This window comes from Pelmatolapia mariae, linkage group LG18 (assembly GCF_036321145.2).
Source record: "Pelmatolapia mariae isolate MD_Pm_ZW linkage group LG18, Pm_UMD_F_2, whole genome shotgun sequence".
In the NCBI taxonomy this organism is placed as follows: domain Eukaryota; kingdom Metazoa; phylum Chordata; class Actinopteri; order Cichliformes; family Cichlidae; genus Pelmatolapia; species Pelmatolapia mariae.
The window spans coordinates 35,631,471-35,648,915 of NC_086243.1; the positions used below are offsets into that span (position 1 = coordinate 35,631,471).

The 17,445-nt window shown below is 41.7% G+C and overlaps 2 protein-coding genes across 2 annotated transcripts; both read right to left on the minus strand.

Annotated features, from left to right (window-relative positions):
- Nucleotides 1-1,259: 1,259 nt before the first annotated feature.
- Nucleotides 1,260-2,963, minus strand: LOC134616406 (zinc finger and SCAN domain-containing protein 31-like). Its single transcript, XM_063461276.1, has 2 exons — nucleotides 2,561-2,963; nucleotides 1,260-2,247 (listed from the first exon to the last, which is right to left on the minus strand). The coding sequence occupies exons 1-2, from the start codon at nucleotides 2,730-2,732 to the stop codon at nucleotides 1,502-1,504; spliced, it is 918 nt and encodes a 305-aa protein (XP_063317346.1). The 5' UTR covers nucleotides 2,733-2,963; the 3' UTR covers nucleotides 1,260-1,501.
- A 2,534-nt stretch (nucleotides 2,964-5,497) lies between these two features.
- Nucleotides 5,498-11,338, minus strand: LOC134616217 (uncharacterized). The gene is made up of 3 exons (XM_063460946.1): nucleotides 11,102-11,338; nucleotides 9,762-10,145; nucleotides 5,498-5,547 (listed from the first exon to the last, which is right to left on the minus strand). Exons 1-3 carry the CDS (start codon nucleotides 11,271-11,273, stop codon nucleotides 5,498-5,500), a joined length of 606 nt encoding a protein of 201 aa, XP_063317016.1. The 5' UTR covers nucleotides 11,274-11,338.
- Between the last annotated feature and the right edge of the window lie 6,107 nt (nucleotides 11,339-17,445).

The following is a 17,445-nucleotide window of genomic DNA, read 5'->3' on the forward strand; positions in this document are numbered from 1 at the left end:
AAAGATCAGCTGTTAATCGAATTTATTTGCTCTCTCTCTCCTCCTTAAACATGTTTTTAATGTTAGTTATAATTCAGAATTGGCGACTGAAACACGTAGGACACATACGAACATCAGGAAATAAAACCCCGATAAATATAACCTCAGTAAAAGAAGTCCGTGTCAGCGGGGGTTATTACAGCTGTGTACCGGGGCCTGCGCTTTGTCGGTGGTAACAACAGCTGATTGCTTGCGAGGCGAGCGGGTCTATCCCACGCTTTGCCGTGAGACTGGGCAGACATCTCCGAAATCATCGAAGCACTTTTGCAAAGAGGCTGTATCTTGACAAACCGACCACACATATGAAGATTAAACCACTACATTCTCGGCTAAAAAAATATTAAAACTGTATTTGGTGACACACAAACAGGGTTTTTCAAAGTTCAGTTCTGCCGGTTGTTGTGTGCTAAAAACAATGGCCACCAGGCCAAAGCAATGGTTTTGAGTCGATCAGCGTTAACCCCGCCCCCTGAGTTTGATGGGTGAGTCTGACAGATAAAATTAATTCATGATGAGAGCCAGGCGCCAGGACTGCCAAAATGAAATAAATAAATATATCATTAAATAATTAATTAAATGTGTCGATAATTAATTAAAATATGAAATACATAAATAATTAATTAAATGTGTCAATTAATTACATGTGTCATAACTATTTATTTAATTAATTAATTCCAATTTTAATTAATGCCACATTTAATTAATTATTTAATGGTGTATTTAATTAATTCATTTTGGCAGTCCTGGCGTTCCATAACATTTATTCAACATAATTCAGTTTGCATAATTTTAACCTGATTTCTTATCATCTCGATTAGAAACACAGTTTCCCCTCTTATTCTACGTAGTTCACATGCAGGTTTCAGTTCTGATTCTGAATCAATAAAATTGAAAAAGAATTGCTGCAATGAAATAATTATATTTAAACCTTTTGACCTGGATTCTGTGTGTGTGTGCATGTGCTGTTTCTGTCTGAGTGAGAGAGAAGTGCAAACATCTGATAAAAGTGAAGCAGGCAAAAAAGACAGAAATGGAAAGGTTTTGGATTTTATACACACTGAGAACTCTGTTAAAGCACTCTGTGTTACATTACACCCACAACGGCTGGATTTTAGGCCTTTAACTTCACTTCTGGATGGAGCTGAGCTCAGGGATCTCAGTCTGCCTGACACAGTACAAACATACACAGAAAAAGCAAACTTAATATTTCATTCAAAAGACCTTTAATTTGACTTTTTCCAAAGTACATTTTAAATAAAAGACCTTCATCGTGTTTTCACTTGAGCATTTAAAAGCCTCCACGAGACTCTGCAGGCTGACACAAATGGACAACATCTGTTGTTAGACTGATCTCACACAGTGTGACATGTAATAAAATGATGGAGCAGTGTGAAGGTTTGTAAATCTGGAAGCTCTGCTCTGAGATTCTGTGAATCCTTGGATGGATATTTATCATTTTTCTCTAAGACTTTTGCCGCGTGTGAATTTTCTTGTGGCGCCACAAATGACTGTGACACCTGAACATTTTCCCGCATGTTTTACAAGAAGACGGCTTCTCGCCTGTGTGGATTCTCATGTGGATCAACAAATTACTCCTTATAGTAAAGTTCTTCCCACATGCAATACAAGGATACGGCTTTTCACCCGTGTGTATTCTCATGTGCACAGCCAAATTATCCCTCTGAGAAAAACCTTTTCCACATATGTCACAAGAATACGGCTTCTCACCTGTGTGCATCGAATAATGTCGCTTCATTCTGGAATTATACTTAAAAGATTTTCCACAAACATCACATTTTATAGACTTTTCACCAGTATTGCTGTTACACTGACTGTATGACACAGGAGGGCGATCTGCATTGTTGCTGTGACTAATGTTTCGATTTCTAGTGGATCCTGAGTCGGCGCTCCCGCTTCCTTCCTGATGCTGACTCTCAGCTCCAGCAGAGCTGTGAGAGAGGAGCTGCTCCCATGTTGGTTCAAGTTCACTGTACCCACTTTCCTCAGCAGCAGTCACCATGAAGGTATCAGTCTCCTCCTTCAGTCCCAGCTGCTCTCCCTCCTGACTGCTGCACAGTTCCTCCTGTTCCTCTTTAATCTGTGGAGGTTCTGGTTCCTCCTGGTCCAGACTGGAGCTCCTCTCCTGGTTCCAGAGCTGCAGCTCAGGGAGAACCTCCTCCTCCTCACAGACATGCTGCTGTGGGACACCTGAGACAATCATAAGCTTGTATGGTGAATAAAGTCAACTACACTTTAAAGAAACTGTCACCTTTACATGTGACACGAGTGCAGCCTCACACACTATCCATGCTCAGACCTCTCTTAGCTTGGTCTTATATACAAATCTGATTCCTTAGCTAAAAAATCCTCAAGAGGAAAATATTCTGACTTCAAAGCTTTAAAGCACAGTGCAGTCCTGTCCTCTGTTTGCTCTTTGTTAGCTCACATCTCCAAAAAGTCCTCACAATCATAAATGTCCCGCAGAGCTGTGATTAGGATCCTCCATCAGAGTGACACTCACCTGTCCTGTGCAGCTTGATTTGGGGTTTCCAGGTGATATCCAGCAGTCTGCGCTGACGGTCGATCTCTTCCTCGTACTGGACGATCGTTTTTTCAAACTCCAAGAATATTTGTTCAGCAGCAGCAGTTAGTCGCTCGTTGATAAACTCTCTCAGAGACTGAACTGAAGGCATTGTTACTGCCACAGCTCACACACTCGGCTCACGATCGATGTATGCTTCCGCGCTAAATTGCGCTCTTACTCGGAGATATTACTCCACTTTCAGCCCGCACAGGTGTGAGCTTCCACAGACGGTGTCGCAGATTTTAAAAAGATTCAACGCAGAACTCTAAATGAAGCCTTTTCAAACAAAAAAGCCTTCCTGCTCACTCCTCACGCAGGAAACTTAAACACTTCCGGCTTTTCTTTCGTTACTTCCGCCTGCTGTCACACACAAAGCTTCCTGCAGAGGACAGTTGCTTTTTGTTCCGCCCTGTACAGCCCGTAATGTCTGCGTCGTTTTTAAATCCACAGGTTGTAACAGGAATACAGTTCATCAGTCAGACTAACTGAACGTGTCAGCCTGGAGAACAGCTCGATAACAAAGTGTACAACAGTTTCTGTCAAAGCTAAAGATTTTTCTGGGCTCATACAGCAGACTGAGATGATGGACTTCACAACTGAGGCTTTACTTACGACCACACATTGATGAGTCTAGTGTCGGTAGTATTCTGTTAAATCCAGACTGTTGATTTTCATCAAAACTGAAGATATAAAGCTCGAAATGTTTCACTTCATGTTAGTAAAAGAAAAATGCTCTGTACAAAAGACAAGGTTAAATCAGTATCAACTGTCAGCGATCTTCAGGTCTTCAGATGGGTTTAGACAAAGTTCAGAAAATGTTTGTAATTTTCTTACTTTCAGGATGTCTCTAAATAAAATGTTTTTGTCATGGTCCTGGGTCGGTGACCCAGTGTTTTTGGTTATGTACTTTTACTTTTGATAGTTTTGTATTATGACTGTTGTTTTGGGTTTCCTAGGGTTTAGTGGTGTTCCCTCTGTTTGGTGTCTTCCCTGCTTGTGCATCCCCTTAGTGTAGTAGGTCTCTGTGTTTAGTCCGCGTCTCTGAGTCTGTGTCATTATGTGTATGTGTTTCCTGTTTTACTTTGAAGGTCTCTGTCTTATGTCAGTGTGTCCTGTTTACGTTCCCCTGCCTCATCAGCTGTTATGTCTCCCAGGTGTGTTTCCCTCCTGTTTCCCATCCCCTGATTATTGGTGTGTATTTATAGTGTGTGTTCACCTGTCCTCGTTGCTGGTTCGTCTGTGTTGCTCCCCTTCATGTTCTCGTGTATTCTCCCTGCATCTCCGTTTCTCGTCTCAAGGTTTCAGGTTAGTTCTTGCGTAGCTTTTCCCAGTTTAGTTTATTCTTAGGTTTTGGTTTTCTTCCTCCTCGTCCCTGTTTGTGTCACCCTTTTGTTATTAAAGCTCGCTCACAACTTAAGCAGTCTGCATCTTGGGTCCATTTATATTCACACACGGCCTGCCTCGGCACCCCGTGACAGTTTTAATGGATTAAAGCTGAGGGACATTTTCAGCTTGTTTAAGAACAACAGCCACACTGAGAGCTTCATGACAAATGTTTAAAAAAGTCCTGATTGAAGTTTGATGGTTTTCTGTTGAATGCTTTAAATGCTCCCCTATCTGTCTCAGTGCACAAGTCACAACGCAACTCAATGAACAACAAATTTCTGCAGCTAAATGAAGATAAAACTGAACATGCAGAGATATGAGAGAAGGAAGAGGCTGAAGGAGGAGCAACACTGTCACAGAGCAGAAAAGGACTCCCACTGTCAGATACATTCAATATCTGAAGCATACAGAACAGATAGTGTGTGGAAGATGCTGTCACTGCATTACTGGCTCATGTTTCCTTTGTTTCTGATCACACTAACAGGTCAGTTAAAGCAGGAAGAAGAAATGTCTTTAAAGGATCTGTTTGCTAGAAATCACTGGAACAGGCGCTCACAGTTTAACATCGTCTTTAACAACATTTATCTCTTCCTTTAGGTGTCAGCTGTGATCAACTCACTGCAGTCAAGGATGAAGAGTCCACTTTAGAAGGAAACACTCTTACTCTGTCCTATAGATTATCCAGAGAAGCAAGAAGTGACGATTATTTCTACTGGTATCGACAATATCCTGGAAAACCTCCAGAGTTCCTCATCCACATATCAGGGATGAACAATTCAAGAAAGTCAGAGTTTCTGAAATCAGCTGCAAGATTCTTCACAAAACTTTCTGGAGAAAACCGTCTGGATCTTCAGATCTCCTCTGCTGCAGTTACAGACTCTGCTGTGTACTACTGTGCTGTGAGGCCCACAGTGACAGGAAACACCAAAACTCTGTACAAAAACCTTTGGAGCAAAGACAACAGAATACTCCACAACATCCACTAGAGGGAGCCACACACTGTTAAACCTCTGATTCTTGTGTCATTGGACTGATGACAAAGACAACAGAGAAATGAAGCAGTAAAGATCAGAGACAGAGACAGAGCTGCTGTGGAAGCACAAAACTATTTGATTGGCTGAGCTATTAAACTGGCCCCGCCCACTGATCTTGAGCTCATCCAATGACATTATTTGTTGGTCATTGTGCTGCAGTGGAAGAACATTGTTCATGTGCTGTCTGTCTGGCTTTAATAACTCCAAAGACATGTTGCTGCACCTCTTTTTGCTTCTATCTCACATTATAGGTGAGTTTAAGAACAGGGATTAAAGTTTAGTTGAAGCTGCTGCATTAAGCAGATATACAGACTGCATTTCACTACTTTTCTTCTTTCTTTTTCCAGGACTAACAGCTGGAGACTCAATCACTCCTCAACAAACTGAAGTCACTGAAACAGAAGGAGAATCTGTCACACTCACATGTAGCTATGAGACAAGTTATACACGTCCTCTACTTCACTGGTACAGACATTCTGACCTTCAGGCTCCTCAGTTTATACTCTACAAAGGAGCAAGGTCACAGAGTGGTGATGATTATATCCCTGATAATCGATATGACTCAGAAACAGCTTCTACATCAACTGATCTGACCATAACAGCCCTAACCCTGGCAGACACAGCTCTCTACTACTGTGCTCTACAAACACAGTGATACAAAGTGTAGAAGAGGCTGTACAAAAACCTGAACACAGATATCTGACTACTCTTCAAAGAGGAGGGAAGTGGTATTCAAAGCACAGCTTCATATCAGATGGATTCTGCTAATTCCTGTTTTATCAGAGTCACTGTGGTTACAGCTGCTAATGAAACACTGTGGGAGGATTCACATGAGCAGCAAATCCACATCAACCACAAACCAACTGTAGCAACGTTCAGACACAAAGAAATAAAGTAACTGATCCAACTGGCAAGTAACACCTGCTGAATTTTAATGTACTGACAACTTATAGCAAAGAACATTATTTATAGATTTCATTAGAAGGTGCAAAAATGCACCTGAAGCAAAATAAACAGAGTGACGGTTAAACTGTCACATCCATATGCTGTGATGTAAGCATCGTCCTGTAGAAAAGACAAGTGTTGGATACCAAGAGGACACATTATTGTAATCTGATGACAGAAGCACGCTGGCAGTGCAACCTGGTGGAACATGAACTGCAGACTATCAGAAGAATTAGAAAAATTCCCCACACAAGCTGAACTCCAAGCTCCAAATCTCTGCAAAAATGCCAATATCAGAATTTTCCTTTACATACAGAAGGAACCACAAACCTTTCACATGCTGCACCTTGTTCTGAGCAGCCACCTATTGTCACGGCTGGGCAGCAGTTGTGTGGTGAATGAGAAAAGGATCCAAAATGCAGGCACTGGCTGGGGTGCGAGTGAGTGTTTATTTACAGAGGTGATAAGGTGACAAAAACAGGAAGAGCAGAGCGGGGAGTAAACAAACCTAAACTGGGGAAAACTAAAGAACTAAACTTAAACTAAAGACTCACGGGAGGAGGAGCAAAATGCACAAAGAAAGATGGCAGAGAGACCCAGAATGAACACCGGGTTACACAGAGTAATGCAGACTGACATGGCGTTAAACAGACAACGCAAGAGCACAGGTAAACACAGGGCTTAAATACACAGGGGAGTAATCAGGGAATGGGCAACAGGAGGGAGACACAGCTGGGAGAAATTAGGCTAACGAGACAGGGGAGAGGTAAAACTGAACACACTGACATGAGACATGAACTTTCAGAATAAACAGGAAACAAACAGACAGAGAACCAGACAGGACACTGAACTTGACAGGCAGACTCATGAGCAGAAACAGTGATACCAAGGACAGACAGAGGGAACACAGGCAGGCATGAAACAAAAACACTAACACATAGCAAACCTAAACAAAAGACAAAACAGAATAAACGAGAACATAGAACAATATAAAGAAACACAAAACACCGAGTCCTCAGACTCAGGACCATGACACCTATCTAACATGCTGTCAGGATCTTTGAATTTCATTCTGAGGAAGCGTAACAGGAACCTGAAATAAAGACCAAGAGGAGACACAGACTGTGGGAGGAGCTGAGGTGAAGTACAGAACAGAAAAACTCCACAGTACACAGAGTTCATCATACAGACCATACAAACCCTCTTTATTCAACATGCTGTCGTTCAGCTGTTCCACACATCCTCTGCTGATTATAATGATTCTAACAGGTACGCTAATATCTGTACATTTAAAAAACAACTGCTTTTCATTCCAGTGATACATAAATATATTTCGATATTTATAATTTGTATAAAGCATATTTCTCTCATTTTAGGTGTTTGCTGCCAAGATCTCACTCCAACCAACAAAGAAGTGTTTAGTGTAGAAGGCAACACTCTTACTCTGTCCTACAAATACTCCAAGGAAGCAACTGGAAGTGATTATTTCTACTGGTATCGACAACATCCAGGAAAACCACCAGAGTTCCTGATCTCTCACTTAGGAACAGGAGTGAAACTGTCAGATCCAGTCCCTGGAATAACTTTTAATGTGAGTGGAGACAAAACACTGATGACTCTTCAGATCTCCTCTGCTGCAGTGACAGACTCTGCTGTGTACTACTGTGCTGTGAGGCCCACAGTGACAGGAAACACCAAAACTCTGTACAAAAACCTTTGGAGCAAAGACAACAGAATACTCCACAACATCCACTAGAGGGAGCCACACACTGTTAAACCTCTGATTCTTGTGTCATTGGACTGATGACAAAGACAACAGAGAAATGAAGCAGTAAAGATCAGAGACAGAGACAGAGCTGCTGTGGAAGCACAAAAGAAACTCTTGCTGTGACAATAAAGTTATTAACTTTTATTTTTCCAGAATAGAAAAACTAGGATCACACCATCAACTCAACAATTCAATGCCGTTCTTTAGCAGAACTACAAACCAAAGCTGGGTTGTAGGTTATACAAACTCCAAAAAGGCTCAGACTTTGTGTAAAATTTCAACAAAAACAGAATGCAAATCTCATAAATCCGTATTTTATTCACAACAAAACAGAATTTTTTTTTTAAGTGAGTTTTTTTTCTGAAAAAATTGTGACCATATTTTGAATTGAATCGCAGCGACACAGCTCAGGATTGGGCAGCAAAAAGCTGGAAGAGTACGTTGTACTAAAAGAAACAGTTGGAGGAACATTTGGCAACTACTGAGGTTAATTGGCCACCAGTCAGGAACAAGACTGGGTATAAATCAGTGCCTGTGGAACCGGCAGCTGGCACATCTGGAAAGGCACCATCAATATTGAAAGGTGCTTACAGGTTTTAGTGGCATATTCTCTGCCCAGACGGCTTTTTCAGAGGTCTTCATATTTTAGCAGGACGATGCTAAACTGCACACTGCATCTATTCTAACAGCACAGCTTCATAGCAGAAACATCTGGGTGTTGAACTGACCCAGACCTTTCACCAGCTGAAACATCTGGATCATCATGAAACAATAATACACCAAAGAAGACCCAGGACTGCTGAGCAGCTAGAACCCTCTATCAGCCCAGAATGGGACAACACTCCTCTCTTCAGGTCACGGACGCTGCACAGTGGAAACATGACCCAGCTTTTGAGACGTGCTGCTGCCGTCAAATCCAAAATAAGATTAATCACATTTTCACTGAATAATATAAAAGCCTTACATGTAAGAGTCAAACAATCATTGGAGAGTTCAGAAGATGATTTCAAGCCAAGCCTCTACTTTTGAACCATCATGAATTAATATCTGCGTTAAACTTGGCTTCAAAGGTGTTGCTTTTTCTAAAAATATTTTTCGGTTACACCTTCTCACCTGTGTGAATTCTCATGTGGCTAGTCAAATCAGAATTTTGATTAAAGCTTTTCCCGTATGTTTTGCAGGAATACAGCTGTTTACCTGGGTGGATTTTTGTGTGTTTTCTAAGTCCTGTTTAATTAAAAAATCTTTTCCTGCAGATGTTACAGACATGTGACATCTCACCCATGTGGATTTTCATGTGCTCCATCAGAATACTCTTGTGATGAAAACTTTTCCCACAAGTGTTACAAAGATGTCGCTTCACACATGTGGAGAACCAAATAATTACGGCAACGAAAACGTTTCCCGCATGTTTTGCAAGAGTACGGCTTCTCACCTGAGTGGAGCCGTGTGTGATCTTTAAGTGAAGATGACGCACAAAACTTTTTACTACATGTTTGACAATGATACGGTTTCTCACCTGTGTGAGTTCTCATGTGGATGGTCAAATGATAGTTTCGACGAAAGTTTTTCCCACATGTTTTACAGGAATACGGCTTCTCACCTGTGTGGATCTTTGTATGCCTTCTTAGTACTGATTGGCTAGAAAACATTTTACCACAAGTCTTACAGAGATTTGTACCTGCATGGACTTTCACACACTCCAACACAGCACCGCTCTGATTAAAACCTTTCCCAGCAGAGTTACCAACATGCAGCTTCTCACCTGTGTGAGTTTTCATGTGGGCTGTCAGGTTATACATGGAAGTGAAATTCTTCCCACATGTTTTGTTATCACGTGTGTGGATTATCACATGCCTCTTAAATCCTGATGGGTACCTAAAACTTTTCCCACAGGTTTTGCAAAGGTAATGCTTCTCACCTGTGTGAGCTCTGTTATGTAAAGTCATTTGGGACTCATGCATAAAGGTTTGTTCATAGACATCACACTTTAACGACTTTGTACCTGCACCAGTACTGGACCGACTCTCTGACGAAGGAGAGCTTTCTGCATTTTTACTTCTGTTTGGATTTTTCGTTGATCCTGAATCTACATTCCTGCTTCTTGCCTGATCTTGGCTCTCAGCAAGAGGGGAGTTATTAGTGATGAGCCGATAATTGTCTGGTTCACTGTGGTCTGTTTCCTCAGCAGCAGTCACCATGAAGGTATCCGTCTCCTCCTTCAGTCCCAGCTGCTCTCCCTCCTGACTGCTGCACAGTTCCTCCTGTTCCTCTTTAATCTGTGGAGGTTCTGGTTCCTCCTGGTCCAGACTGGAGCTCCTCTCCTGGTCACAGAGCTGCTGCTCAGGGAGAACCTCCTCCTCCTTACAGACAGGCTGCTGTGGGACGTCTGGAGGGACAAAGTGAGAAAAAAAAGCACAGAAACTAATGTGACGACAGAAGAAAACACGTAAGCACATATGTTGTTCTTTCAACTACTAAAACTCTTAAAAAAACAACAACTCTCAAATACAAAAATAATGTTCACTAATAGTCAGAGCTGAGATCATCGCTGTCATTGAATAAAATTGCAAAAGTAGCTAAACTCTGTGTCTTTAACAAACAGCAACTCCATGATTTAAAAGCTGCACATTCACAGCACCTCCACCTGATTTCTCTCCCATTGCTCTTTTCAGCTCTCGAGTACAGCAGGTCTGAGCTGAACGGCCTCACACTGTCTGTTTGATGCTGATGTTTTTCCTGTGCATGAAAGACCCGACAGTGACACGTGGACCTGCCTGGAGCTGCTCAACTGTATACTGACTGATGCATGATGAGGGCTGCAACGTCATGATGCCTGTAACTAAGAAACCACCTGAATGTTGCACTGCAGTGCAAAGCTAAGCTGAGACCGTCTGAACAAACCAAGCTACTGACAACACAATCAGCAGAATATCTGTTATAATAGAAAATTATAATATCTGTCATTAAAACGATCAATAGCTGCACCTGAAATCACACTGACGCATCCATTTTATTGTGTGATTAATCAGAATATAAGAAGACCCACAGGGAGACTTCTGACTCTGTACTTCAGCATCTTAACGCATACACACCGGAATATTTAGACTTTACATTTTCAACGATAGATTTACTTTTAATGTAATATCTTCACAGTTCTAACTTTATGCTGTTACATAAAGAACACTAAAATCCAGGCTGGTTTCAGCGCCTGCTGTTTGAATGGAGCACAGTGCAGTCCTGTCCTCTGTTTGCTCTTTGTTAGCTCACATCTCCAAAAAGTCCTCACAATCATAAATGTCCCGCAGAGCTGTGATTAGGATCCTCCCTCAGAGTGACACTCACCTGTCCTGTGCAGCTTGATTTGGGGTTTCCAGGTGATATCCAGCAGTCTGCGCTGACGGTCGATCTCTTCCTCGTACTGGACGATCGTTTTTTCAAACTCCAAGAATATTTGTTCAGCAGCAGCAGTTAGTCGCTCGTTGATAAACTCTCTCAGAGACTGAACTGAAGGCATTGTTACTGCCACAGCTCACACACTCAGCTCACACACTCAGCTCACACACTCAGCTCACACACTCGGCTCACACACTCAGCTCACAAACACAGCTCACACACAACAACAGTCTCTGCGCTCAGACACACACGTGGAAAGCTAACGCCATTTGCGCCTTTCCTTTGTTTACTTCCGTCAGGTGTCACACGGTGTTGTTCCGGTAGAGGAAGTTTCAGAATTTCAAATGGAAGAAATATAATGTTCTGTATCAGTCAGTCATAACCATCATCACCTGAATTTTGAGTTCTGTACTTTGAATCACCAGATTTTTATAGAAAACTGTTTTTTGTAATTTTGTGATTTTTATAAAGACAGAGGGGCAGTGTTCACACCAGTAAAAAATGTTATGTAGTCAGTCCAAGGTATAGTCAAGTTAACACAAAGTATTGCCAGAAAAAATATTCGTTAAAGTATTTGTTAATCATTAGTATTGAAATTTGCAAATTTATTTTTGTAATTTTCAAATCTGAAATATTTTGCATCTTGTTTATCAAATCTGAATATCTGGTGCTCCATACTGTCATACAGATAAATATCACTTATTAGTGTTAACGTTATTCTCTTCAATTTTAGTAATTCTCTTGATTAAAATATTAAATGCCATCTTACAAATTGTGTGACTCATGTCTCGTCCTGGTGCATCCACAACAACCTGGTGTTGAACGCCCAGAAGACAGTGGAGATTATTGTGGACTTCAGGAAGCACACAGCCCCACTCCCCCCCATCATCCTGACTGACACCCTCATCACCTCTGTGGACTCATTCCACTTCCTGGGTACCACCATCACCCAGGACCTGAAGTGGGAGCCCACCATCACCTCCGTCATAAAGAAAGCCCAGCAGAGGATGTACTTCCTGAGGCAGCTGAAGAAATTCAACCTGCCAACACGGACGATGATGCAATTCTACACCGCAATCATCAAGTCCATCCTCACCTCCTCCATCACCGTGTGGTATGCTGGAGCCACTATCAGGGACAAACAGAGACTGTAGCGTGTTGTGCGCTCTGCTGAGAAGGTGACTGGCTGCAGACTCCCATCTCTGCAGGACCTGTACACCTCCAGGACACTGGGGCGTGCAGCTCGGATCACAGCTGACCCTTCTCACCCTGGACACAATCTGTTTGACCTGCTCCCCTCAGGCAGGAGGCTCCGGTCCATTCGCACCAGAACCTCTCGCCATAAGAACAGTTTCTTCCCCTCCGCTGTTGGACTCATGAACAATAACCATATGACTGTTCACACCACTAACACATGACCCTACACTTTGTTCACTGCATCATCCCACGTTTGGCACTGATCACCACCTGCACTCATGTATATATCTATCTACTTAGCACTTTTAATTCTTATTTTTATGTCTATTTAAGCATTATATGACAATATGTTTGCACTAAGTACCGCAGCAATTTCCTAATGTTGTAAACCTGCTCAACATTTGGCAATAAAACCCTTTCTGATTCTGATTCTGATTCTGATTCTGATTCTGATCCTTGTGTGAACCACGACACCGCGGGTCGTTGTGTTTGCACACAGTGCAAAGTGCTCCATCCTCCCTCCTCACAGTGATTCAAATGCTGCTAACAGTCTGTGAACCAGGAGGAAGAGGAAGTGAGAGAAGTGAAGAACCAGCTCAAAGAGGAGACAGAGGGCGACATCATCCAGTAGGCGGTGCTCTCCTTCTGCACTGTGTTCAACCATTGTGTCAATAATAAGTGCTGCTGTGAAGAGAACAATTCTCAGACTGAATGTTGAACATCAGCTAGTTTCTCCTGTTGATTTAAACCTTGTTGTACAGATGGAACATTGGCTGTGGATTATTCTTGCTGCTCTTTTCTTTGGTAAGATACAAACATCAACATGTTTCCTCTGCACACGATTCACAACAAGGACAGAAAGAGGAGATTTAATCATTTTACACTGTGGAACTTTTCAATAACTTCAATCATGTTTGAAGCAGTGTGTGAATGTGTGTGTGAATGGGTGAATGACTGGATATGTAAAGCGCTTTGGGGTCCTTAGGGACTAGTAAAGCGCTATATAAATACAGGCCATTTACCATTTACCATGTTTATTGATCCATCTCTTCCTCTGCATGTTCTGTTCTTCCTCAGAGTGTAAAGGAGAAGACAAAGTGATCCAGGAACAAGGAGATGTCATTGCTGCTGAAGGAGACACAGTTACACTTGGATGTAGATATGAGACCAGTTATGCAGCTACACTGATCTGGTACAAGCAAGAAGTAAATAGTTACCCAAAGTATATGCTCAAATGTGTCTCAGAAACAGCAGTTAAAGCTGAAGAATTCAACAACGACAGATTTGATGCCGAAGTCGACAAGAAGGAAAAGTCAGTTCCTCTGAAGATCCAGAAGCTTCAGCTGTCAGACTCTGCTGTGTACTACTGTGCTCTGCAGCCCACAGTGACAGGAAACACCAAAACTCTGTACAAAAACCTTTGGAGCAAAGACAACAGAATACTCCACAACATCCACTAGAGGGAGCCACACACTGTTAAACCTCTGATTCTTGTGTCATTGGACTGATGACAAAGACAACAGAGAAATGAAGCAGTAAAGATCAGAGACAGAGACAGAGCTGCTGTGGAAGCACAAAACTATTTGATTGGCTCAGCTATTAAACTGGCCCCGCCCACTGAAGTTGAGCTCATCCAATGACATTATTTGTTGGTCATTGTGCTGCAGTGGAAGAACATTGTTCATGTGCTGTCTGTCTGGCTTTAATAACTCCAAAGACATGTTGCTGCACCTCTTTTTGCTTCTATCTCACATTATAGGTGAGTTTAAGAACAGGGATTAAAGTTTAGTTGAAGCTGCTGCATTAAGCAGATATACAGACTGCATTTCACTACTTTTCTTCTTTCTTTTTCCAGGACTAACAGCTGGAGACTCAATCACTCCTCAACAAACTGAAGTCACTAAAACAGAAGGAGAATCTGTCACACTCACATGTAGCTATGAGACAGATGCAAGCTACCCACGCCTTTATTGGTACAGATATCATTCTGACCTTCAGGCTCCTCAGTTTATACTCTGGAAAGGAGGGAAACGGGAGACAGCTCAATACATTCCTGATAATCGATATCAGTCCACAACATCAGATCGATCAACTAATCTGACCATAACAGCCCTAACCCTGGCAGACACAGCTCTCTACTACTGTGCTCTACAAACACAGTGATACAAAGTGTAGAAGAGGCTGTACAAAAACCTGAACACAGATATCTGACTACTCTTCAAAGAGGAGGGAAGTGGTATTCAAAGCACAGCTTCATATCAGATGGATTCTGCTAATTCCTGTTTGATCAGAGTCACTGTGGTTACAGCTGCTAATGAAACACTGTGGGAGGATTCACATGAGCAGCAAATCCACATCAACCACAAACCAACTGTAGGAACGTTCAGACACAATAAAAACTGTCAAACATCAAAAGCTGCTCATTTACACTATTTTATATTTAGTGGATGAGGACATGCAAAAATGCAGCAGAAGCAAAATAAACAGAGTAACAGAGGTTTATCTCTTTAAGTTAAAATCTCTCACATGAAGCTAAAAGTCCAACCAGGAAGACCATCTCATGCTTAGTAAAATATGTTGCCATCAGGGTGTGAATTTCATGCTTAAAACACAAACCTGGATGTAGAATGTCACCAAACAGCCCTGTGTGAAGCTGAAGCTGCTGTGAACAACAGGCCCATCACTAAAGTCTCTTCTGATCCCAATGAATGGGAAGCTTTGACTCCGTTACATCTTAAGTCTAAATCAGGGGTGTCAAAGCTCAGCTTGCTCAGTGTTAGAGGGTCTAAATGAGTCTCACAGTCCCAAATGTGCACTTGAAGCCATTTATAAATATAACTTATAATTCTTAACTTGTTTGATCTGCTGCTCACCACAAACAAACACAAGCAGAAATCTTTTGGACTTTTAGCTGTATTTTCACAAGTGTTACAGTTTTTCCTACTGATACAAACTTATGGCCATTCATACTACACAAAGAAATCTAGCAACAAACAATTAATGCCCGCAGAGCAGAGAGAGAGAACATGTGGTTTAACAGGATGCACCACCAGATGTGTTGTTTAAACAAAGACACGTGTGGTATCCACGGAAACGTCAGAATCTCAGCTAAAAGCTCATAAAACAGTTTCAACGACCACCAAAAAGCTAAAACAGCAAACAATTAAAGAGCAGGTAAACAGATTCAACAAAGAGATGTAAACATAATGAGTGGATCGTTCACCCAGCAGCAGGAACACGGACACGCCGCCCGTGCTGAAAGCAGACATCTCACTGGAAATGCAGATTCCGATGATTAGACCAACATTCACTGAACCAGAAGACCAAAACTGTGCTTCACGTTTGAAAAACATTTTCATGAATTCACTTTCTTTGGCTGTTTTGCTTCCACCGTGATTCCTGCACACCTCTCTCTTTCTGCTTTGAGACCATCAAAAATCTGTTTTCTGCATTATGTGCTTGCTTATTACACACCAGTCTACCGTTGTGTATGCTGCTGTCAGCCGCTGTTTTTGTTTATTCCCAAAAGTGGCTTCTGACAAGAAAGCCTCATTTTTGTTTTTCAATACAGAAGAAATTTCAGCTTTCACAAATGATGCCAAACTACAAAGTGCTCAGCTGTGTCTCTAATAAGACCTCTGTGACTTTGTGAGAAACAGAAAAGTTTATCTTTTTCACTTTCTGCTATTTTGCTGTTTTAGATTTTTTACAACTACAGTTAAAAAAAAAAACTGGACAGTCTGGGCAATGAGCTCCCAGAACTTCTTCTGTCGTTGTATTTCTCACAGTTTAAGGAGTCATGCTGACAGACTTTTTTCTGCTTTTTTTTTTAAATGTAACTTATTTACACTGACAAAGTTTCACCAGTCTTGCCTACTTAACATCAAAGTGGGCTGTATGTGTCATGTGGTGTAAAATGAGTTTTACACCCTTCGTCTAAACCTCTGTAGCACAGGGGTGTTTCAGAAAGATGGAGGTCAGTGCTGATGGGAACAAGAGCAGCACATGTCTGAACTGTTCTGGAAGCACTGGTTTCAGAAGTATCTGCCTCAACTTTCGGACAGTCAGAATTGTCAGAGAACCAAAAAAAAAGCATCGCTCATGGAGATGTTATCATCATGACTAAGTGCCTTGTGACTGAAAGACATACTTCCTGACAGCAGATGGCTTGTAAAGTGGCTGTACATTAACACAAGGATTATCTCGATAGGCTCATCACCAAGATGTCTTCTTCAAGAACAAAAGGAGCTATGAAGAGCTGCTTTGACCTTTGACCTTGTTGGAGACGCTGACTTTTGTATTGATATAGACCTATTCTTATTCCAAACACATCTGGGACTCAAGCTTTTGTTCTTTAAATATTTACATTAATTGACTTTGACACGAGGATTTGTGATATTTTTGTTGATGTTATTTCTCTTACGTGGTGACGGTATAATTACTGGTGTTGAATAACTGTGGCCTGGAATATTCGAGTCATTCATGTCAGTTTCTTTCAGTGTTTCTAAAAAATTTATATTAACAATGTCATATTTTTATCATGATGTTATTTTGTGATAATTATCTTTATCATCTTTATCACCAAGCCCACCATTATTTCCATTTAGCCCTAGTTTATCTTATCCTGCACTACTTACAACCACCGTGAGCCTCATGAAGCTTGGTTGGATAACAGATGAGCTCAAAGATAGCTGTCCTCAGCTCTGAGAGGTCCCCACGAAGAAGGAAAAAGATCTTTCCCTCAGGCTGTGGCCTCGTGTGGCTACTTGGCTCAGAGAGCAGAGGTCTCCAAACACCTCTGCAGGTACAGGATTGAGGTCTTGAGTCACCTCATCCCTTCATGCAGACTTTTTCTTTTTGCTGCCCCTCCTGTGCAGGTATTTAAAAACAAAACCAACCAACCAGTGCATGCTGGTCCTATACCTGCTTACCCTACCTATACAACCTGAGATTTCCATATCCTATCTTGACTTTTTAATTACCCCCCCCCCCCCCCCCCCCCCCAAAAAAAAAAGACACGTAATGAAATGAAAAACAGCAGTGAAACAAATAGCGCAATAAAAATATACAAATATATAACAGCTTCAACATCTGCC

Excerpts from the sequence above, each read along its gene's own strand:
- LOC134616406 (XM_063461276.1), bottom strand. The coding sequence starts at position 2,732 with ATGCCTTCAGTTCAGTCTCTGAGAGAGTTTATCAACGAGCGACTAACT. Across the intron at positions 2,248-2,560 it reads AATCAAGCTGCACAGGACAG|GTGTCCCACAGCAGCATGTC; the intron begins GTGAGTGTCACT and ends TGATTGTCTCAG.
- LOC134616217 (XM_063460946.1), bottom strand. The coding sequence starts at position 11,273 with ATGCCTTCAGTTCAGTCTCTGAGAGAGTTTATCAACGAGCGACTAACT. Across the intron at positions 10,146-11,101 it reads AATCAAGCTGCACAGGACAG|ACGTCCCACAGCAGCCTGTC; the intron begins GTGAGTGTCACT and ends TTGTCCCTCCAG. Across the intron at positions 5,548-9,761 it reads TCGGTCCAGTACTGGTGCAG|AGTATAAACTGAGGAGCCTG; the intron begins GTACAAAGTCGT and ends GCTCCTTTGTAG.